General features: G+C 52.5%; 1 protein-coding gene across 1 annotated transcript in view; it reads right to left on the bottom strand.

The window, feature by feature from the left end:
- Positions 1 to 5,425: 5,425 nt before the first annotated feature.
- The window catches only part of LOC139233165 (long-chain fatty acid transport protein 4-like), a 79,934-nt gene continuing 61,463 nt past the window's right edge, over positions 5,426 to 23,896 (bottom strand). Inside the window, exons 7-12 of the mRNA XM_070863761.1 lie at positions 21,195 to 21,404; positions 17,890 to 18,016; positions 16,848 to 16,985; positions 9,010 to 9,174; positions 6,959 to 7,105; positions 5,426 to 6,015 (exon numbers count right to left, since the gene is read on the bottom strand). Coding sequence (XP_070719862.1) covers positions 5,858 to 6,015; positions 6,959 to 7,105; positions 9,010 to 9,174; positions 16,848 to 16,985; positions 17,890 to 18,016; positions 21,195 to 21,404 — 945 coding nt within the window. The 3' untranslated portion in view covers positions 5,426 to 5,857. The remainder of the gene's footprint in view (positions 6,016 to 6,958; positions 7,106 to 9,009; positions 9,175 to 16,847; positions 16,986 to 17,889; positions 18,017 to 21,194; positions 21,405 to 23,896) is intronic.

Raw genomic sequence — 23,896 nt, 5'->3', positions numbered from 1 at the left:
AATAGCCTACTCCTGCTCTTATTCCTTCTTAAAATGGGCCAGCTTTTAGGGTTAGAATCACACAGCAGAGAAGGAGGAGAGTGACCAACCCATCGGTCGGTGCCAGTTGTCCAACTGCGGTTCCGGAGGAGATACCCGAGTGGCCGAGACCAAAGAGGGGGGAGTGGCTTAGGAGGAGGCATCTGCGTGGCTAATTCAACAACAACTTACAATGGTGTTCCTGATCAGGAACCTGCCTGGGTAATCTAGCGCGTCAGTTCACGGTCCTGCGTTGCGTCAACACATCACAGCACCCCTCTGTGCAGTGAGAGCGACTCACTTCAGTCACAGAGAGTGGAAGTTGTGATACTGTCCACTGTCGGCACTGCATTTAAGGACTGAAATTGTGAGGCGAGTTTCCCGTTACCGATATAAGCGATCGCACGCGACAGCCCCGATTATTCCGACACTTTCTGGGGTTTCCTGGCTAATAAGAACATAAGAAATAGGAGCAGGCGTAGGTCATATGGTCCCTCGAGCCTGTTCCACCATTCAATAAGATCATGGCTGATCATTGACTTCAACACTTTCCTGCCTGATCTCCATAATCCCTTGACCCTAGAGTCCAAAAATCTATTTACCTCAGCCTCAAATATATTCAAAGACTCAGCGCCAACAGCCCTCTGGGACAGAGAATTCCACAGATTCACAACCCTCAGTGAAGAAATTTCTCCTCATCTCTGTCCTAAATGGCCGACCCCTTATCCTGAGACTGTACCACCTGGTTCTAGACTCTCCAGCCAGGAGAAACAACCTCTCAGCATCTGCCCTGTCAGTCCCTCTTAGAATGTTGTATGTTTCAATGAGATCACCTCTCATTGTTCTAAACTCCAGAGAGTATAGGCCCAATCTACACAATCTCTCATCATAAGACAGCCCTCTCGACCCAGGAATCGATCTCGTGACCCTCCGTTGTACCACTTCGAAGGCAAGTATATCCTTCCTTAGATAAGGGGACCAAACTATGCACAGTACTCCAGGTGTGGTCTCACCAAGGCCCTGTAAAGGTATCTCCTTTACACAGGGCCCGAATTTGGTCAAAGCCAAGTTCCGCCCATTTTTCAGCGGTCATCGAGATTTCTTACCGCCCGGTACCACTGGGGCCGAGTGGGCGGGAGAATCATCCCGCTTTTATCGGCGGTATCGGGAGTGGAGTGTGCGGGTGGGGGTGGGGCACAGCGGGTGGGGCGGGGCACAGCGGGTGGGGCGGGGCACAGCGGCTGGGGCGGGGTACAGCGGGCGGTGCACAGTGGACGGGGTGGGGCACAGCGAGCGGGGCGGGGCACAGCGAGTGGGGGTGGGGCACAGCGAGCGGGGCGGGGCACAGCGAGTGGGGGCGAGGCACAGCGAGCGGGGCGGGGCGGGGCACAGCGGGCGGGGCGGGGCGGGGCACAGCGGGCGGGGCGGGGCACAGCGGGCGGGGCGGGGCGGGGCACAGCGAGCGGGGCGGGGCGGGGCACAGCGGGCGGGGGGGCGGGGCACAGCGGGTGGGGCGGGGCACAGCGGGCGGGGCGGGGCACAGCGAGTGGGGGCGGGCACAGCGAGCGGGGCGGGGCGGGGCACAGCGGGCGGGGGGGTGGGGCACAGCGGGCGGGGCGGGGCACAGCGGGCGGGGCGGGGCGGGGCACAGCGAGTGGGGGAGGGGCACAGTGAGCGGGGCGGGGCGGGGCACAGCGGGCGGGGCGGGGCGGGGCACAGCGGGCGGGGCGGGGCACAGCGGGCGGGGGCGGGGCACAGCGGGCAGGGGCGGGGCACAGCGGGCGGGGGCGGGGCACAGCGAGCGGGGCGGGGCGGGGCACAGCGGGCGGGGGCGGGGCACAGCGGGCGGGGGCGGACTTTCGACTCGGGACTCTTCGGCTCTCGAGTTGTGCGCGCGGCTGTCAAGCTCCCCCCCCGCCCCTCCTCCACCACCGAGAGGCACTGACGGGAGGCCAGAGACTGCCGACCTGAGATTGCTGTGTGGGGGGGGGAGGGGGGAGGGCAGTGAGAGAGACTGGGGGATGACTAATAAAATTGTTATTATAGTTCATTAATAAAGGAGTAAATAAGACTTTATTAGACCATTTATATTATTGCCTACTACTAGAAAATACTACAATCCATTAAAAAATACACCAAACTGGAGAACTATAAAGATCTGTGTAATATCAAACAAACCTGTCAGCTCTGTGAACATACCGCCAACTTAAGGTCCACTTAAAACCACCTTCTCCAGGACGATATGCAGTTCCGGCGGTATGTGGGCAGTTCTACATGTGTGCATACCGCCCGGTGTTATGTCACTCGTGAATCTTACGCCGGGCGGTATGTACCTGTTTTTTGACAAACCTTATATTTTTTGGCAGTAAGCGGGCAGTATGTCGATGAATTTCGGGCCCTGAATTTACAGCACAGAAACAGGCCATTCGGCCCAATTGCTCTATGCTGATGTTTATGCTCCACACGAGCCTCCTCCCACCCAATCAGCATATCCTTCTATTCCTTTCTCCCTCATGTGCTTATCGAGCTTCCCCTTAAATGCCGCGATGCTATTCGTCTCAACCGCTCCCTGTGGCAGCGAGTTCCACATTCTCACCATCCTCTGGGTAAAAAAGTTACTCCCTTCCCCTCTCCAAGTCAAGCACTATTTTCCTCCTCTCCAAAACACCCTGGGTAAGGCTGGAAAATGAGGGATGGGTGACTCAGGGAGGGCTGAATGAGGGGGGTGGGGCTGAGTGAGATGGGAAGGGGGGCTGAGTGAGATGGGAAGGGGGGCTGAGTGAGATGGGAAGGGGGGCTGAGTGAAATGGGGGGCTGAATGAGATGGGGATGAGATGGGGGGGGCTAAATGAGATGGTGGGGCTGAATGAGATGAGGGGGCTGAATGAGATGGGGGGCTGAATGAGATGAGGGGGCTGAATGAGATGAGGGGGCTGAATGAGATGGGGGGGCTGAATGAGATGGGGGGGCTGAATGAGATGGGGGGGCTGAATGAGATGAGGGGGCTGAATGAGATGGGGGCTGAATGAGATGGTTGAGCTGAATGAGATGGGGGGCTGAATGAGATGAGGGGGCTGAATGAGATGAGGGGGCTGAATGAGATGGGGGGGCTGAATGAGATGGGGGGGCTGAATGAGATGGGGGGGCTGAATGAGATGAGGGGGCTGAATGAGATGGGGGGGCTGAATGAGATGGGGGGGCTGAATGAGATGGGGGGCTGAATGAGATGAGGGAGCTGAATGGGATGGGGGAGCTGAATGGGATGGGGAGCTGAATGGGATGAGTCTCCCGGTTGAGGGTCCCACGTGTTCACATTGCTCCATCCTCCCATGAGGCGACACTCCCATTCGCTTCTGTCCTTTCTCTTGACCAATCTCGGGCCTAGCAACAGCTGCAAAAAGGCCACTTGCGCCGAGAAGCCTTCGCCCCCTTCAGGGGAGAGGCCGACCTTCACAGTGGAGGACACCACCAGGAAAGGTGAGGCAAATCAGGAAGTACCGTGAGCAAGTTTGAGCTGTGAAAGGCAGTGTTTAGATTGTCAAGCGCCGGGAAGACTGAGGGAGGGAGGGATTTCCACAGCTGGGAAAGAATGAGGCGCGAGCAGCAGGCAGGTTGGCGAATCTCCATTTCTGTTCACTGACGGAGCAGCAAGAGTCAAACGGTGTCTCTGCAATTTAGCAGGGAAAGCTCCGTGGAGACTGGGATTGACCCTCTCTCTCCCTGACAGCAAGGGTCTGTCCTTCACGAGCCACTTGCCCCAAGGAGGGAGGGGCTAAGACCTCAGCTGAGCAGATGGAGGGGTGGGTAGGAGAACCTCCCATATCCACCCCAGTACCTCATAAGAACATAAGAAATAGGAGCAGGAGTAGGCCATTCGGCCCCTCGAGACTGCTACGCCATTCAATGAGATCATGGCTGATCTTCTACCTCAACTCCACTTTCCCGCCCGATCCCCATATCCCTTTATTCCCCTAGAGTCCAAAAATCTAGCGATCTCTGTCTTGAATATACTCAACCACTGAGCCTCCACAGCCCTCTGGGGCAGAGAATTCCAAAGATTCACCATCCTCTGAGTGAAGAAATTTCTCCTCCTCTCAATCCTAAAAGGCCGGTCCCTTACCCCGAGACTGTGCCCCTGATTCTAGACTCTCCAGCCAGGGGAAACAACCTCTCAGCATCTACCCGGTCAAGCACTCTAAGAATTTTATACGCTTCAATGAGATCACCTCTCATTCTTCTAAACTCCAGAGAGAAAAATACCGCGAATGCTGGCAATCTCGATCCAGCACTTCCAATCTACTCAATTTCCCACATTACAACAGCGACCACACTCCAAAAGTACTTCATTGGCTGTAAAGCGCTTTGAGACGTCCGGTAGTCATGAAAGGCGCTACATAAATGCAAGTCTTTTTCTTTTATCTCTCCTCACAGGACAGTAAGTAAATGGTGGGAGGTTTAGAGGGGATTTGAGGGGAAATATTTTCACCCAGAGAGTGGTGGGGGTCTGGAACTCACTGCCTGAAAGATAGAGGCAGAAACCCTCGCCACATTTAAAAAGTACTTGGATGTGCACTTGAAGTGCCGTAACCTACAGGGCTACGGACCGAGAGCTGGGAAGAGGGATTAGGCCGGATAGCTCTTTGTCGGCCGGCGCGGACACGATGGGCCGAAATGGGCTCCTTCCGTGCCGTAAATTTCGATATAGGGGCCGAAATTGGTTGCCACACCGTCGGCTGCCGGCCGAATTTTCTCGGCGCTCTCCCCTCCGAGCGAGTTTGGTCGGGTCCTCCCACCGGTGGGGAACCCCCGCCACCCCCCCCCACACAAGAGTCCTCCCGCCCACCAGCTGCATCCCCAGCTTGGTCCAGGCGATCCTCCGCTCCAGCAGGGGAAAGACTGCCGGGCAGAGGTGGGTCTGACCTCAACGGTAAATATGAAGACCTGCAAAAAAAAGTTAATGCACCTCTCTTTATTTCTTTTGCAGTGATTTAGATGGAAGGGGTCCTCCCGAAGGATTTCTGGTGGGTTTTTACTTATGTTTCGAAAACGTTTTATTTGATCAGTTCCCCCCCCCCGCCCCCCCCTCCCTGAGCCCGACAATATCCTCGCCGGTACTTTGCCGGGGAACTACCACCCACTGCTGCCCAGAATCGGTGTGCAAGGCCCGTCTTTGCCAGATTTTTTTCACGAAACTTCGGCCCAAAGCACCGTCAGGATCTCAGCGCTCCTTTGGATGGTACTTGGGCGGAACTTAGCTTCCCACCAATTTCGGGGCCCTCTCATCCCAGCAATCACTCCAATGAGCCTCCGATGCACTGCCTCGGAGGCAAGGACACCCTATATCCTTCCTTGGGAACGGAGAACTAAACTTGTGCAGATCTCTCCCTGGAGCCAGAAACAGCAACCATCGACGAGATAAAGGACCAGGACCGAGCGATTTTCGGAGGGAGATCAAATCGCACCAGTTCACTTCCCCTTTCGAATCCTGTTTAATTACATTTTCAAACACTCGCGGATACTTCGCAGGTTCTGAAGAAGAAACAAATAAATAGGAAGCTTTGTCCCAATTGAAGATTAAGAACCCAAAACAGTACAGACAATAAAAATTAATTATAATTTTCTTGTGCAAAATTGTAATAATCTCTCTTCATAAATTACTAGCAAATTTGTAATAAACTTAGATAAAGAAAAATAATGAAAATCTTTGTAAAGTTCCTGTACATGCAAATCTGGTCAAGTAACAGAACTGGAATTAATTCTCCCTTTTGCTTTTTATGGCTACTGACAGCAGTAAGGATGAGGTAAAGATATATTTATAGATATATAGATTTTTTTTTAATCACAGCTTCTGTTTCCCTGATTGGATGCTCCTGAACAGCTCTGCGTCCAATGGGACGTATTTCCGTTGTCTTTGATCCAGTAGATAAAGTCTGTCCTTAATGACTCGAGGGTCAAACCCTTCCTTCCTCATGTCCATTTTCTGGAATTTGAACGTCCCTGGGAACGTGAAGGAAAAGGAAAATGTCAGTGTCGGGATAAGCAAATGTACAGCTTCAGCCGTGGTTTAGTGGGTTGCACTCTCTCGCCTCCGAGTCTAGAAGGTCGTGGGTTCAAGTCCCACTCCACAGACTTGAGCACGTAATCTAGGCTCAATACTCCCACTGCAGTACTGAGGGAGCGCCGCACTGTCAGAGGGGCAGTCCTGAGGGAGTGCCACACTGTCGGAGGGGCAGTACTGAGGGAGCGCTGTGCTGTCGGAGGGGCAGTCCTGAGGGAGCACCGCACTGTCAGAGGGGCAGTACTGAGGGAGCGCCGCACTGTCGGAGGGGCAGTCCTGAGGGAGCGCCGCACTGTCGGAGAGGCAGTCCTGAGGGAGTGCCGCACTGTCGGAGGGGCAGTACTGAGGGAGCGCCGCACTGTCGGAGAGGCAGTACTGAGGGAGTGCCACACTGTCGGAGGGGCAGTACTGAGGAAGCGCCGCACTGTCGGAGGGGCAGTCCTGAGGGAGTGCCGCACTGTAGGAGGGGCAGTACTGAGGGAGCGCTGTACTGTCGGAGGGGCAGTACTGAGGGAGTGCCGCACTGTCGGAGGGGCAGTACTGAGGGAGCGCTGCACTGTCGGAGGAGCAGTACCGAGGGAGCGCTACACTGTTGGAGGTGCTGTCTTGCAGATGAGACGTTAGACCGAAGCCCCATCTGTCCCCTCTCAGATGGACATAAAAGATCCCAGGGCACTATTTCAAAGAAGAGCAGGGGAATGCCTGGCCAGTATGTATCCCTCAACCATCATTACCAAAGCAGGTTATCTGGTCCATTTGCTGTCTGCCCCCTTTAAAAACTCGGTGAATGCAACAAGACTGGATCCGTCAGCACCCTGGGACACAGCATGCTCCCCGAATGTTCCCCCGTAACTCCCTGCCGGGTTCGGAGTGCCCTCGTACCTGTCTTGCTCACTGCCGGCAGCATCCGCAGGAACACGGGTCGTGCATACACTGGCAGGGCCATCTCCAGGTCCATGCTGAACTTCTCCAGGTCCAACCGGCTGTCGGGGTCTGCGATAGCCGCCATCCCAGCTTTACCTTCTGCACCTAAACGGGGCGGGGAGCAAATACAGCATCACTGGGAGTTGTCCTGAGCGTTGCAGTGGGGCGAAGAAGTCATTGGTTTGTGTTACTGCCCCTGGGCGCAGACAAACAGCAGGTCACAGGATCCACGCACGGGGAACGATGGCCCTTTAAGCTGTCCTCCCTCGTATCATCCAACTGTTCCTTAAATGGATTTCAGACTTTTTGCCTCCACTGTCATACCCTGAAATCCATTCGCTCTGTGTGAAGACCCTCCTGGATTCTGCCCTTGGAAAGCCCCACTGCAAAGGCCACAGTTCCACACTTGAAACAATCACTGCAGCGGTAAAGATTTGCAGACATAAGAACAGCGGTTAAGAAAGCAAATGGCATGTTGGCCTTCATAGCGAGGGGATTTGAGTACAAGGGCAGGGAGGTGTTGCTACAATTGTACAGGGCCTTGGTGAGGCCACACCTGGAGTATTGTGTACAGTTTTGGTCTCCTAACCTGAGGAAGGACATTCTTGCTATTGAGGGAGTACAGCGAAGGTTCACCAGACTGATTCCCGGGATGGCGGGACTGACCTATCAAGAAAGACTGGATCAACTGGGCTTGTATTCACTGGAGTTCAGAAGAATGAGAGGGGACCTCATAGAAACGTTTAAAATTCTGACGGGGTTAGACAGGTTAGATGCAGGAAGAATGTTCCCAATGTTGGGGAAGTCCAGAACCAGGGGACACAGTCTAAGGATAAGGGGGAAGCCATTTAGGACCGAGATGAGGAGGAATTTCTTCACCCAGAGAGTGGTGAACCTGTGGAATTCTCTACCACAGAAAGTTGTTGAGGCCAATTCACTAAATATATTCAAAAAGGAGTTAGATGAAGTCCTTACTACTAGGGGAATCAAGGGGTATGGTGAGAAAGCAGGAATGGGGTACTGAAGTTGCATGTTCAGCCATGAACTCATTGAATGGCGGTGCAGGCTAGAAGGGCCGAATGGCCTACTCCTGCACCTATTTTCTATGTTTCTATGTTTCTATAGGAGCAGGCCATTTGGCCCCTCATTCAATAGCAGAGCAGGCTCAAGAACATGGTTGATCACAACTCCACTTTCCCGCCCGATCCTCATATCCCATCGTTCCCCTAGACTCCAAAAATCTTATCGATCACGGCCTTGAATAAACGAGCATTCACAGACCGTCGGGGCAGTGAATTCCAAAGATTCATCACCCTCTGAGTGAAGAAATTCCTCCTCAGCTCAGTCTGAAATGGCCAACCCCTTATCCTGAGACTGTGACCCCTGGTTCGAGACTCTCCAGCCCAGGGGGAAACATCCTCCCTGCATCTACCCTGTCAATCCCCCTCAGAATGTTGTATGTTTCAATGAGATTACCTCTCATTCTTCTAAACTCCAGAGAGTGTAGGCCCAATCTACTCAATCGCTCCTCATAGGACAACCCTCTCATCCCAGGGATCAGTCATGTGAACCTACAGCTTCTGCTCCGCTCCCTCAGAGGCCCCCCAGTGATTCGAAAAGAGGCTTCCCGATTAGGGTGGGGGGGGCCTTCATTTTAAGCCTGGTGCCCAAATTTCTCCCCTTCTCTTCGGAAGACAATAACCGATGATGCTGCACAGTCTCCGACCGCCTCGCCCAAGTGCGTGTCCGCGCCCTATTCCACCACGGCAGGCATCGTCACCGAGCCCTCACCCGCCACTTAAAACACGTGCCTCCCGGTAGGGTTCGACAGGCAGCGATCAGGAGCTCAAAAACCCGGCCATTTCTCCGCAGGGCAGGTGGGGGGGGAGGGAGCACCGATACGGAAGGGTGGGTCAGCGTCAGACTGCAAGTTACGCGCCGTCGCTGACTTAAGGCCACAGAATAGCGGCTCCACGGCACAAACACACACGTGGAAAAGAAACGTTTACCTGGCACCTTGACCCCGTACACGACCACGTCGGTCATGTTGAGAGTCCGACTGAGGGTTCCTTCCACCTCCGTGGTCGACACGTTCTCGCCCTTCCAACGGAAGGTGTCCCCGGTCCGGTCCCGGAAATACATGTAACCATAGTCGTCCATCACCAGGACATCACCTGCTCACAACAGGGGAAAGGAAGAGCCCGGGTTAGGAGCCAGACCCCTTACAATCAGCGAGCTGTGTACAGTAAGTACCCGCGAGTGGTTACAACAACAACAACGTGTATTTATATAGCGCCTTTAACAGAGTGAAACGTCCCAAAGGAGCTTCACAGGAGTATTGTGAGATTAAAGAAATTTGACATCGAGCCGCATAAGTAGAGAGTAACGTAGGTGACCAAAAGCTTGGTCAAAGTGGTTGGTTTTAAGGAGAGTCTTGAAACATAGAAACATAGAAACATAGAAACATAGAAAATAGGTGCAGGAGCAGGCCATTCAGCCCTTCTAGCCTGCACCGCCATTCAATGAGTTCATGGCTGAACATGAAACTTCAGTACCCCCTTCCTGCTTTCTCGCCATAACCCTTGATCCCCCGAGTAGTAAGGACTTCATCTAACTCCCTTTTGAATATATTTAGTGAATTGGCCTCAACTACTTTCTGTGGTAGAGAATTCCACAGGTTCACCACTCTCTGGGTGAAGAAGTTTCTCCTCATCTCGGTCCTAAATGGCTTACCCCTTATCCTCAGACTGTGACCCCTGGTTCTGGACTTCCCCAACATTGGGAACATTCTTTCTGCATCTAACCTGTCTAAACCCGTCAGAATTTTAAACGTTTCTATGAGGTCCCCTCTCATTCTTCTGAACTCCAGTGAATACAAGCCCAATTGATCCAATCTTTCTTGATAGGTCAGTCCCGCCATCCCGGGAATCAGTCTGGTGAACCTTCGCTGCACTCCCTCAATAGCAAGAATGTCCTTCCTCAAGTTAGGAGACCAAAACTGTACACAATACTCCAGGTGTGGCCTCACCAAGGCCCTGTACAACTGTAGCAACACCTCCCTGCCCCTGTATTCAATAGGTGCAGGAAAGAGAGGTAGAGAGACGGAGAGGTTTAGGCAGGGAGTTCCAGAGGTTAGGATTTAGAATGCACTGCCCGACTGGGTGGTGGATACAGATTCAATAGCAGCCTTCCAAAGGGAATCGGATAAACATTTGAAGGAGAAAATAAGGGGTCTCAGAATAAGGGGTCGGCCATTTCGGACTGAGGCGAGGAGAAATTTCTTCACTCAGAGGGTGGTGAATTTGGGGAATTCTCTACCCCAGAGGGCTGTGGAGGCTCAGTCATTGAGTATATTCAAGACAGAGATCGCTAGATTTTTGGGCACTAAGGAAATCGAGGGATATGGAGATTGGGCGGGAGGGTGGAGTTGAGGTAGAAGGTCAGCCATGATCTTATTGAATGGCAGAGCAGGCTCGAGGGGCCGTATGGCCGACTCCTGCTCCTAATTCTTATGCAAAAAATTGCAGGGATATGGGGAACGAGCTGGGGAGTGGGACTAACTGGATTGCTCTTTGAACGAGCTCTGTGCTATGATTCCGTGATTCTACTAAGGGGTCAAGAACAAAGAGCCATAGATACAAGCTGTAGGATATAGCCTGGAACGCCTATACCTGCTTATTTACTCAGTATCCCAGCAGGCTTTTCCAACAGGTCATGCAGTCCTTGATTAGAAGCAGCAAGTTAGCAATCTCCCACAATAGCCAGACTGCAAGGAATACGAACGTGATAAGGAGAGGTGTAAAACGGCACAGGAAGAGACAAATGTCGAGGCAGACAAGAAAGAATCCTGAGATCACTCTCCTCCCAGTGGAACCGGGTAACATCGCTTCTGTTGTATTAATCGCTTTAACATGTCGAAATGACTGGGTCGTTATCGAGCGTACAACTTGCGCTTGTGTTAATGAGTCAGCTCGTTAACTCTGTGACTGCTGCGTGTTCTTTTAAATCTATGAATAAAATATACTCGATACACACCTAGAAACTCGACACCATCCAGGACAAAGCAGCCCGCTTGATCAGCCCCCCATCCACCACCTTCAACACTCACTCCCTCCACCACCGGCGCACCGTGGCTGCAGTGTGTCCCATCTACAAGATGCACTGTAGCAACTCGCCATGGCTTCTTCAGCAGCACTTCCCAAACCCGCGACCTTTACCACCTAGAAGGACAAGGGCAGCAGGCGCATAGGAACACCACCACCTGCAAGTTCCCCCCTGTAATGTATTTGCTTCATGGGTTCTTTGCTTAAAAATTCATAGCAACTCATTGCTATTAAGAACTAGTTGGTTTATTAGCAAAAGGTTTAACAATCACACTACACATTACCAGTTCATCCACCAGGCTCACAACCACCTGCCTCATCGTGGATCCCTCGAACCCAACTGGCTGGGGTTTTATTGAATCTTGTGAATATTACGTGACTGCTAAGCTACTCCCAACTGAACAGCTCTACAAACCTGTAAGCATCCTCACTGTTAATGTTCGGAATAGATTCACAGGACTGTGTTGCAAGCTCAAACTGTTGTGACCTTGGTCTCTTTAATCAGACTCCAGAGTGAGGAAGCAGCACGGTGAATCACCTTTTATACCTGCTTGCCCCAGGGTGCACAGGTAAACCTTAGGTCTCCCACAGGTGTGCCCCCTAGTGGCAAGTCTTACATTTTGGTGAGGTTTACATACATACATAACATCACTCCCCTCCCCCAAAGTCTTATGTACAAGTTATTTGCACGTTGAGGCCTGGGTTGAAGTCCTGACATGGTGGCTTCATCCTCGTGGTTGACGGTGAGGCCGATTGTGTTAGTGGGTCGCTGGGGACCAGGTCCTTACACAGTGCTTCCTGGTTATCTGTAGTTCGCAGTTTGGTCTGGTCCAAATGCTTTATGCGTTAGCCCAGTACATGGTTTCACAATCAAACGCTCCCTTTTCATTACACACACTCCATTCCCCCCTTTTTGCTAATGCGGTGCTGGTGGCTCGACTGGGGCCCTGAACATGGTCTACATCACTTATTCTGATGTCACGTGGGGGAGCCATGTGATCATGGTACATTCTCTGCTGATGGCATATGGACCGGCTCGGTTCTGAGTGATTCTGTCTGGTGACTGTGTAGCACCCGGGATAGCCGGGTCTGTAGGGAGTTTACCGTGACACGCGTGGTGCTTGGCTTTGTGACTTGGGCTGCCTGCTCCGGACTATTGTCGCTGACCCTAAGGTCGGGCAAGCCCAGGATGGCCACAATGGCCTTGAGACTTTCGGTAGTGGCGGGAGGCCTAGTGGTCCCCGTGGACCTTGGGCTGTAGTATATGGGGGCCCCGGACCACCGACTGTATGTAGCTGCCCTGCCTTACTTTGCAACGTGGGGATGGGCCTTTCGTCTCTGCGACGGATAGATTGCCACATCCCGTCTAGCAGTTCACCTTTGGCAAGCGGTTACGTGGGATCCTGGCTGGTCCAGGTCCTAAACTGGGGGGGCCGTTACGGTTGACCCCTTCGCTTTCTAGCACTTCCACGACCGCGAGTGGGTCTGCAGGCTGTGCCGTTTTCACCCCGGGGATGGGCAACGGTAGCCAACTGAGAGCACAGGTGCCGTTCTCAGTGCCTGGCCCGTAGCGGATCATGTTACAGTGCACAGACAGTGTTAGACATCCTCGAAACAACGCAGCGATAGTGGTGCCTCTGCTCTCCCTAAACTGTGGGATGGGCAGCTTGTCTGACTCGATCAAATATTGGGACACTCTTTGGTGCGTCTCTTTTGTCCCGTGAACGTAGGCTGCTGCCTTGGTTAACTTATTGGCTACATATACAACTGTTTGGGGTTCACCCGCTACTTTTGCTTGCTGTACAATACACCCGACCCCGTGTGATAACACATCACTTGTTACAAGTACTTTGTCAGATACATATACGACCGGTTTGTGTTCGCCCGTTACTTTGGCTTGTTGTAAGGTCCCCCCGATCCCATATGATAGTACATCATCGGCCGCGAAATACCATTCACATGGGTTACATAGTGCAAATGACTTATTGGAACGTAGTGGGTTCTTGGCCTTCTCAGCGGCTGCCCCTTTGCCTTTGCCCCAAAGCCAGTTGTCTTCCTTGCTGGGCGACACATTCATCTGTTCCATTCCGGTGACCTCCCGTGATCTGGACGCTCTCTCGTCCCGTGGTCTGGGCGCACATTCGTCCCGTGGTCTGGACGCTCTCTCGTCCCGTGGTCTGGGCGCACATTCGTCCCGTGGTCTGGACGCTCTCTCGTCCCGTGGTCTGGACGCACTCTCGTCTGTGTCCGTGTCCATGATGCCGACTGTCGCGATCTTCCTCCCCAGGGATTTGGCCTCTGGCGTCGGGAAGATGCATTCGGATCGTTTCGGCCGGAGTCCCACTCTGCATGGTCGACCTGGAGCCTCTTCCATCGTCGCGAAAAGGTCGTCGGCTTTGAGTGGTGGATACCGCGCTGGTACTGCTGCTCGGTTGATCTTCACCTCCTCGTGGTCGTGACGAGCGGCCTGTGCCTCGGGGATCTGCAAATGGATCTGCACTTCGATGCCTGGTTCAGCTGAAGGTGGGGGTTTGCTCAGCCTTTGTGAATGGGGCGACATCGTTCACCAGAGAAGGTACACAGAGGTCGTCCCAGTTCCATCGAATCTTCCCCATTCACCTTCTGCCAAGCAGCGTTGGCCCATCACCTGAAACAATCCACAGCGGTAAATCGTGCACTGCTCCCTCATGGGATATTCTTATGTCCGCACTACCAATAACTGGTATCAGTTCCTTGGTGTAGGTGCGCAGCTTTGCCTGAATTGGGACCAGCTTGGGTCGCTGTGCTTTGTAGCCCCACAGCCTCTCGAATGCCTTCTGGCTCATAACTAATTGACTCGCCCTCGTGTCTAGTTCCATGGGGACTGGAGTGTTGTTAAGTTTAACTTTTAACATTATCGGAGGGCTTTTGGTGGTGAAGGTGTGTATCCCATATACTTCCTCTTCATCCTCAGGTTGAGTTGCCTCTCCTGCTCGTTCAGCGTGATCCTCATGGTGAGTCAGGGGTTGTTTGCACATTCGCTGGAGGTGCCCCATTGTTCCACAGCCCTTGCACATTTGGCATCGACATTGATGAGCTCTATGACTGCCCTCGCTGCACCAACATGACGCTAATGGATACGCATTCACGCCCCACAGCGGACTCTGAGTCACTCTAGGCCTAGGTCTGGCCTCTGCAGTCGTGTGGGCTCTGCCCTGTGCCGTTCTGCCTGCTGAAAACATTATTTTATGCACAGTACTTGCCGGTGAGCTTCGATTCTGTGAAGATCTCTGTTTCGTGTTATCGCTCGTGGAGATGAAGGCCTGGGCTATCGTGATGGCCTTGCTCAGATCGAGGGATTTGCGAAGGATGATCTCGTGACCAATTCCAAGCACGAAAAAGTCCCGCAACATTTCCCCCAAGGATCCTGCAAATTGGCACTGTCCCGCAAGGCGTCTTAGGTCAGCGACAAAGCTCGCCACATTCTGGCCCTCGATGGTGCGTGTAAAAGCGATACCTGCCCATCAAGATGCTCTCCTTCGGCTTGAGGTGTTCCCTAACCAGCGTACACAGCTCTGTGTAAGACTTGTCCGTTGGTTTGACCGGTGCCAGCAATTTTTTGAGGAGGCCATATAATCGAAGACCTACATATGGTGAGGAGAATCGCCCTGCACTTGATCGCCATCTCAGCCTTGTCCAGTTCGTTGGCCACGAACGAAGGCTTCCCAATCATCAACCTCAACAAATCTCTCAAGAATACCAATGGCAGCCATTACCGTGTGAAAGTTCGTGATCTGTTATTCGTCGCCAATTTGTTATGTTCAGAATAAATCCACAGGACTGTGTTGCAAGCTGAAACTGTTGTGACCTTGGTATCTTTATTCAGACTCCAGAGTGGGGAAGCAGCATGGTGAGTCACCGTTTATACCTGCTTGCCTGGGGTGCACAGGTGACCCTTAGGTCTCCCACAGGTGTGCCCCCTAGTGGCAAGTCTTACATTTTGGTGAGGTTTACATACATACATAACACTCACAGTGCATACATTACACCCCCCCAAGTCACACACCGTCCTGACTTGGAAGTATATCGGCCGTTCCTTCATCGTCGCTGGGTCACAATCCTGGAACTCCCTCCCTAACAGCACGGTGGGAGCACCTTCACCCCACGGGACTGCAGCGGTTCAAGGCGGTGGCTCACCACCACCTTCTCAAGGGGCAATTAGGGATGGGCAATAAATGCCGGCCTTGCCTGCGACGCCCACATCCCAGGAACGAATTTAAAAAACCACCGTGTTGATTCCGTCTGCTTCAGAATCTCTCACAAAGGTTACATTTAAGAGATTGAGAGCAAAGCGCGGGAGAAACATCTTCACACGGGGAGTTGTGGGGTTGTGGAATTTACTTCCGCAGTCAGTGATGCAGGAAGGAACCTGTCAGTATTAGACTGGAGAGGTGGAGGAAGGGATATGGGAACAGGATGGGTAAATGCGATTGGAACGATTTGCTCGCGTGGCGGGGAAACACCGACAGGGTTTGGTGGGGCCGAACGGCCCGTTTCCGTGTTGTTACGTCTGTGTGTTTCCATGACGAGAGTCAGACCCGAGAGCCTTTTTTTTTAAATCGAAGTTGGGAACTGGGAGAATTCTTGGCTTTCAAAGGACCCAGCCAGGAGATGTGCCTGCCTCGGCAGCCTCGCTGACCTTTAACCTGCTGCCCACGAGCGAGGAGACGTCACGGCCTCACGTGCATATCCCGGAGCGGACAGGCCTCTGGTTTAAAGGGGTCTGCGTGGGGGTGGGGTGATCGAGAGACAGTGAAACCGTGAACGTAATCGATTGGTTCAGCTCTAAAAACAACAGGCCCAATCGCCTTCAAAGGGTCGGTCATGAAAGACACGGGCCAGTCCCTGGTCTCTGCTGCGTGAGGGGTCAGCTGTGGCTCCATGGTAACACTCTCGCCTCTGAATCAGAAGCTTGTGGGCTCAAGTCCCACTTCAGAGACTTGAGCACATAGTCCAGGCTGGCACTCCAGCGCAGTGCTGAGGGAGTACCGCACTGTCGGAGGTGCCGTCTTTCGGATGTGATGTTAAACTGAGGCCCCGTCTGCTCTCTCAGGCGGACGTAAAAGATCCCATGGTGTTATTTCAAAGAAGAGCAGGGGAGTTATCCCTGGTGTCAGTATTTATCCCTCAATCAACATCACACAAAAACAGATTATCAGGTCATTTTCACATTGCTGTCTGTGGGAGCTTGCTGTGCGCAAACTGGATACCGCTTTTCCCACATTACAGCAGTGACTGCACTCCAAAAGTACTTCATTGGCTGTAAAGCACTTTAGGACACCCTGAGGTTGTGAAACGGTGCTATATAAATGCAAGTCTTCCTTTTCTTTCTGCTAAGAACTGGACTGAGATTCCCTCAAACTCATTCGGCACAAAGTTCCTTAGAGCCTCGTATGTCTGGGCTGGATATAAGCTTTGATCGCAGAGGTGAACGGGCAGAGCAGCAACTCACTACCTCTCTCCCGCCAAGGGTTTTTTGACAGTGCATTTAGTTTTTCTCAGGGCACCGCCGATTGCGACATCTTATGTTCGGTCCGACTGACACCCGCCGGCAAAGACCGCCGAACTGCCAAACGGCAACTCGCTGGACGTCAGCCTTCACTCCCTAGGGATGGCAATGAGTTCCTGGATTACCCAAAGACACCCCTCTCCTCCACCCCCACCCACCCCCACCCACAACCCCACCCCGTTCCCTCGCCCCTTACCGGAGAGGTAGGCTGTGTCTCCCTTCTTGAACACGTCGTGCGCAATCTTTTTGGTGGTCGCTGTCTCGTTTACGTATCCGTCAAACCTCCGCAGGGGGTCGTTCTGAACAATGCGGCCCACCAGCTGGCCCGGCTCCCCTGGAGAGACACAAGCAACGTAAGAATTCGGAGCCTGAATCAGCATTGCAGCCCCGCGATTGCGTTTGCTGAACAATTAAGACTAAAGCGACGCAACACCAGCCCAGCAAAATAATCCACTGTACATTACAAGGTGCTAAACTCCGATAAACTTCCGCTTGAGCAACGCCTCGATTTCAAAATTCTCACCCTTAATTTCAAACCCCTCCACAGCCTCGCCCCCTCCCTATCTCTGTAATCTCCTCCAGCCCCTCCCCCCCTCTAATTCTACCCTCCTGAGCATCCCTGATTATAATCGCTCAACCATCGGTGGCCGTGCCTTCTGTTGCCTGGGCCCCAAGCTCTGGAACTCCCTCGCTAAACCTCTCCACCTCTCCACCTCTCTTTCCTCCTTAAAACCTACCTCTTTCCTGTGCTAATGTCTACTTGTGCGGCTCGGTGCCAAACTTTTAACTCATAATACTCCTGTGAAGCGCTTTGGGGCGTTTCACTACGTTAAAGGCGCTATATAAATACAAGTTGTTGCTTATGGATCTGGCCGAACCAGTAGCCTGATCTGTTAAAAGGACAGCCATATTATGTTAAAGCTGTGTTTTAAAGAAATCTTTTTTTTTTTAATTAAAAAAAAAATCCTTCCTATTCCCTCACTCTCTCCAGCCCCTCATTCATCGATGGGGGTGGGAGCAGTTTGAAACGCTCTGGTACCTTGTCAAGTGTTCCATTCTTCATGCGCAAATCTAGGCGACAGGTTATTCGACTGTGGGTGGCACCACCGCAGACGCCAATCCGCGCGCTCACACAGTTTCCCGCAGGAGTCCCTGCACGGTGATCAGGAGCCGGACGCTTGGCTCTAACTCAGCGACACTCAGAGCAGTTGCTATGCGAGCAGAAGATGTTGTGGTACCTGGTTTACAGGGGATGCAGATGCCGTTAGAGCCTCGAATCAGCTCCATCGTGTCCTCGTCCACTTTAACCAGTCGGATCGGGTAGACGAACGGCAGAATGCGGCTGTTGAATCCGCAGGCACCAACCTACGCAGGAAACGAGACACGATTAGCGTTAAGAGCACGGGCGGACATCGCGACGGTTTCCCCCAGACAAACCCGTAATATTCGAAGCAATCTCCCCAGGCCCCACACAGCGCATCACCGAGGCACAAACCGCGGGCCCACAAATCAGAGCTTGAGGCTTCCCAGTAATCCGCGCTCACACAGAGGGAAATGAAATGTATAACAGAAAATCGATGAGGGGAGGTGTGGATGAACAGGGAGACCTCAGCGTTCAAAAATATAATTCCCTGACATGCGAGTGCTGGTGGATAAAGCCATAAAAAAAGGCCAACAGCGTTTTGGGTTTTAGAAATAGAGAACCAGTAAGAAATGATCAATTTGTACAAAACATTGCATGCGCCGCAGTTAATAGTAGCGTGTGCAGTTTACACACCCAAAGGACATTAAAGCCACGGGGAGCTTACGGAATAACTTCACTAGGAAGTGGTCACGGATGCGAAATTGGGGAAAGAACTTGCATTTATATAGCGCCTTTTATGACCTCAGGATGTCTCAAAAGCACTTTCCAGCCAACTAAGTATTTTTGAAGTGCGGTCACTGTTGTAATGTGGGAAACGCGGCAGCCGATTTGCGCACAGCAAGCTCCCACAAACAGAAATGTGATAATGGCCAGATAATCCAACCATAGTGATGTTGCTTGTGGGACAAATATTGCCCAGGCGATACTTAAGATGCTGGGACTATTTACGCTGGACCACAGAAAGCTGAGTGGAGATTTGAAGGAGTGAACTAATGTTGGGGAGTCACTGACGAGGGGAGTCATCAGTTTAAAATTGTCAGTAAGAGAGTGAATGGAGAACTCCGAAGAAATGTCTTTATGCAGAGTGTTACTGGAGCACAGAATGCTTTTCCGCAATGGCCATTGCATCCTATCTGGGAAAAGCGGATGAATATTTGAAGCTGAGGAAGATACAGGGCTGTGGGGAGAGAGAGGGGAGCAGTCGGATTCGTTTTGAATTCGCTGTGGCAAAGAGTGGGCCTAGACAGAGTAGGCTCCTTCTGCGCTGTACCGTCTATGCTTCTATGGGGGGAGGGGGACGTGGGTAGCAGGGTGGTGAAGGGCACCACAGTCTGACCAAACAGAGAAGCCGGCCTTAGAAGGGGTATAACAAAGGTTTACTGGATCGATTCCTGGGATGAGAGGGCTGTCCTATGATGAGAGATTGTGTAGAATGAGCCTATATTCTCCGGAGTTCAGAAGAATGAGAGGTGATCTCATTGAAACATATAAGATTCTGAGGGGGATTGACAGGGTAGATGCTGAGAGGTTGTTTCCCCCTGGCTGGAGAGTCTAGAATGAGGGGGCACAGTCTCAGGCCATTTAATACTGAGATGAGAAGGAATTTCTTCCCTCTGAGGGTTGTGAATCTTTGGAATTTTCTACCCTAAAGGGCTGTGAATCATAGAAACAAAGAAATTTATAGCATGGAAGGATTTACTATCCTGTCCGCACCAGCCGACAAAGAGCTATCCAGCCTAATCCCACTTTCCAGCTCTTGGTCCGTAGCCCTGTAGGTCAGGGCACTTCAAGTGCACATCCAGGTACTTTGTAAATGTGGTGAGGGTTTCTGCCTCTACCACCCTTTCAGGCAGTGAGTTCCAGACCCCCACCACCCTCTGGGTGAAAACATTTCCCCTCAAATCCCCTCTAAACTTCCTACCAATTACTTTAAATCTATGGCCCCTGGTTGTTAACTCTTCTGCTAAGAGAAATGGGTCCTTCCTATCCACTCTATCCAGGCCCCTCATAATTTTATTCACCTCAAGAAGGTCTCCTCTCAGCCTCCTCTGTTCCAAAGAAAACAACCCTAGCCTATACAAGCTTTCCTCATAGCTAAAATTCTCCAGTCCAGGCAACATCCTCGTAAATCTCCTCTGTACCCTCTCGAGCACAATCACATCTTTCCTGTAATGTGGCGACCAGAACTGCACGCAGTACTCTAGCTGTGGCCTAACTAGTGTTTTATACAGTTGAAGCATAACCTCCCTGCTCTTGTATTCTGTACCTCGGCTAATAAAGGCAAGTATTCCGTATGCCTTCTTAACCAGCTTATCCACCTGGCCTCCTACCTTCAGGGATCTGTGGACATGCACTCCAAGGTCCCTCTGTTCCTCTGCACTTCTCAATGTCCTACCACTTATTGTGTAAATACCACCAACGGTGTCTCCGCAAGATCCTGCAAATCCCCTGGGAGGACAGAGGCACCAACATTAGTGTCCTCAATCAGGCCAACATCCCCAGCATCGAAGCACTGACCACACTCGACCAGCTCCGTTGGGCGGGCCACATTGTCCGCATGCCCGACACAAGACTCCCAAAGCAAGCGCTTTACTCGGAACTCCTACACGGCAGGCGAGCCCCAGGTGGGCAGAGGAAACGTTTCAAGGACACCCTCAAAGCCTCCCTGATAAAATGCAACATCCCCACCGACACCAGGGAGTCCCTGGCCAAAGACCGCCCTAAGTGGAGGAAGAGCATCCAGGAGGGCGATGAGCACCTCGAGTCTCGTCGCCGAGAGCATGCAGAAATCAAGCGCAACCAACGGAAGGAGCGTGCGGCAAACCAGTCCCACCCTCCCTTTCCCTCACCGACTGTCTGTCCCACCTGTGACAGAGACTGTAATTCCCGTAGTGGACTGTTCAGTCACCCGAGAACTCACCTTTCGAGTGGAAGCAAGTCTTCCTCGATTTCGAGGGACTGCCTAGAAAGAAATTCCCTGGCCTTGTTGGCCCTCACCAAATGCATTACCTCACACTTCTCCAGATTGGCCACTGTTATGCCCACCTGACCAGTTCATTTTATTATCTTCCTGCAGTCATGTGGATGCTGACTCGTTAAAATATATTCAAGGCTGAGACCAATAGATTTTTGGACTCTCGGGGAATCGAGGGTTTGTGGGGATAGTGCGGGAAGATGGAGTTGAGGTCGATGATCAGCCGTGATCTCATTGAATGGCGGAGCAGGCTCGAGGGGCCGTGTGACCGACTCCTGCTCCTAATTCTTATGTTCACCAAGACCGCCAACCCGGGGCCAAATGTTTCTTCGCCGAATGGCCCGAGGCCCGGACCCTGTTGTCGCGCTGGTTCGCGGTGCTTTGCCCGGTGCCCTGTCCCACCCGGCCCCACCCTTCGCCGTCACCTTGTTGTCGAAGTTGCCCAGGCTGCAGTTGCATTCCGTGGCCCCGTAGAACTCGGCCACCTGCGGGATGTGGAAGCGGCTGGTGAAGTCTTCCCAGATGGACGGGCGCAGGCCGTTGCCCAGGGCCATGCGCACCCGGTGCTGGCGCTCCGCCGCCCGCTGGGGTTGGCTCAGGAGGTAGCGGCAAATCTCCCCGATGTACTGCACGATCTGCGGAAACAAATGGGGCAGCGCTCTCTCAGGACCCGGGTCGCGCTGAACCGCCGGGCATCCAAACAGGTACACACACACACACACACCGCAGAGGGTTCACCGGGCACTGAACAGAAGTGATCTATTTCAGCGACGAAATATATGATTCATGCAGCAGGTTCCTGGCATTAATATACAGAACGCTGTAACAAGGACCTGGGGCCCTGGCAATATTGTAAACCACAGGTTTCTTAGCTGCGTCCACCGGGCTCTCAAATTTTTGTAAACTCAGTGTCTGCAAAATTCTTCACTTTCTCCATGTTTTTTTTTTTGAGTGGCCGATACAGTCTTTCAGGGGAAAGGGGTCGCTAGGGGTGTGTCAGTGTTAACAGGGGTTCCCCGGGAATGTGTCAGTATTTACAGGGGGTCCCTGGGAGTGTGTCTGTATTTACATGGGGGTCCCCGGGTGTGCGTTAGTCTTTATAGGGGGTCCCCGGGAGTGTGTCATTTATTTACAGGGGGTCCCTGGGAGCGTGTCAGTATTTACAGGGGGTCCCCGGGAGTGTGTCAGTTTTTACAGGGGGTCCCTGGGAGTGTGTCAGTATTTGCAGGGGTTCCCTGGGAGTGTGTCAGTATTTACAGGGGGTCCCTGGGAGTGTGTCAGTATTTGCAGGGGTTCCCTGGGAGTGTGTCAGTATTTACAGGGGGTCCCTGGGAGTGTGTCAGTATTTGCAGGGGTTCCCTGGGAGTGTGTCAGTATTTGCAGGGGGTCCCTGGGAGTGTGTCAGTATTTGCAGGGGTTCCCTGGGAGTGTGTCAGTTTTTACAGGGGGTCCCTGGGAGTGTGTCAGTATTTGCAGGGGTTCCCTGGGAGTGTGTCAGTATTTACAGGGGGTCCCTGGGAGTGTGTCAGTATTTACAAGGGATCCCCGGGAGTGTGTCGGTATTTACAGGGGGGTCCCCAGGTGTGTGTCAGTATTTACAGGGGGTCCTCGGGAATGTGTCAGTTTTTACAGGGGTTCCCCGGGAGTGTGTCAGTATTTGCAGGGGGTCCCTGGGAATGTGTCAGTATTTACAAGGGTTCCCCGGGAGTGTGTCAGTATTTACAGGGGGGTCCCCGGGAGTGTGTCGGTATTTACAGGGGGTCCCTGGGAGTGTGTCAGTATTTACAGGGGGTCCCCGGGAGTGTGTCAGTATTCATAGGGAGTCTGTGGGAGTATGTCAGTATTTCCAGGGGGTCTCTGGGAGTATGTCAGTATTTACAGGGAGTCTCTGGGAGTGTGTCAGTATTTACAGGGGGTCCCTGGGAGTGTGTTAGTATTCACAGGGGGTCTGTGGGAGTGTGTCAGTATTTACAGGGGGTCCCCGGGAGTGTGTCGGTATTTACAGGGGGTCCCTGGGAGTGTGTCAGTATTTACAGGGGGTCCCCGGGAGTGTGTCAGTATTCATAGGGGGTCTGTGGGAGTATGTCACTATTTACAGGGGATCTCTGGGAGTGTGTCAGTATTTACAGGGGGTCCCCGGGAGTGTGTTAGTATTCACAGGGGGTCTGTGGGAGTATGTCAGTATTTACAGGGGGTCTCTGGGAGTGTGTCAGTATTTACAGGGGGTCCATGGGAGTGTGTTAGTATTCACAGGGGGTCTGTGGGAGTGTGTCAGTATTTACAGGGGGTCCCCGGGAGTGTGTCTGTATTTACAGGGGGTCCCTGGGAGTGTGTCAGTATTTACAGGGGGTCCCCGGGAGTGTGTCAGTATTCATAGGGGGTCTGTGGGAGTATGTCACTATTTACAGGGGATCTCTGGGAGTGTGTCAGTATTTACAGGGGGTCCCCGGGAGTGTGTTAGTATTCACAGGGGGTCTGTGGGAGTATGTCAGTATTTACAGGGGGTCTCTGGGAGTGTGTCAATATTTACAGGGGGTCCCTGGGAGTGTGTTAGTATTCACAGGGGGTCTGTGGGAGTATGTCAGTATTTACAGGGGGTCTCTGGGAGTGTGTCAATATTTACAGGGGGTCCCTGGGAGTGTGTTAGTATTCACAGGGGGTCTGTGGGAGTGTGTCAGTATTTACAGGGGGTCTCCAGGAATGTGCCAATATTTTCCGGGGGTCGCTGACAGTGTCAATATTTGCAGAGGGTTTCTGAGAGTGGTTCGGTATAACAGAAACGTTATATAAAGTAGTCTTGTATTCCCTGGAATATAGATGGCTCAGGAGTGTTTTGATTGAGGATTTTAGGATTTTGAAAGGAATTGATTGGGGCGAGAGAGAGAAACTTTTTTCTGCCGGTGTGGAAGTCTGGGGCAAAGGGACGTAAGCTTAAAATCAGGGCCAGGCCATTCTGGGGATAAGTTAGAAAACACTTCTTCACGCAAAGGGTGGTAGAAGTGTGGGACACCTCCTAACAAACGGCAGTAGATGCTAGCTGAAATAGTGATTTTAAATCTGATGAATAAGTTTTGCTCACCAAGGGTATTAAGAGATGTGGAACCAAGGCGGGTGAGTGGCGTTAGGA

This window comes from Pristiophorus japonicus, chromosome 20 (genome assembly GCF_044704955.1).
Source record: "Pristiophorus japonicus isolate sPriJap1 chromosome 20, sPriJap1.hap1, whole genome shotgun sequence".
NCBI lineage: Eukaryota > Metazoa > Chordata > Chondrichthyes > Pristiophoridae > Pristiophorus > Pristiophorus japonicus.
This window is presented reverse-complemented; position numbering and strand designations above follow the sequence as displayed.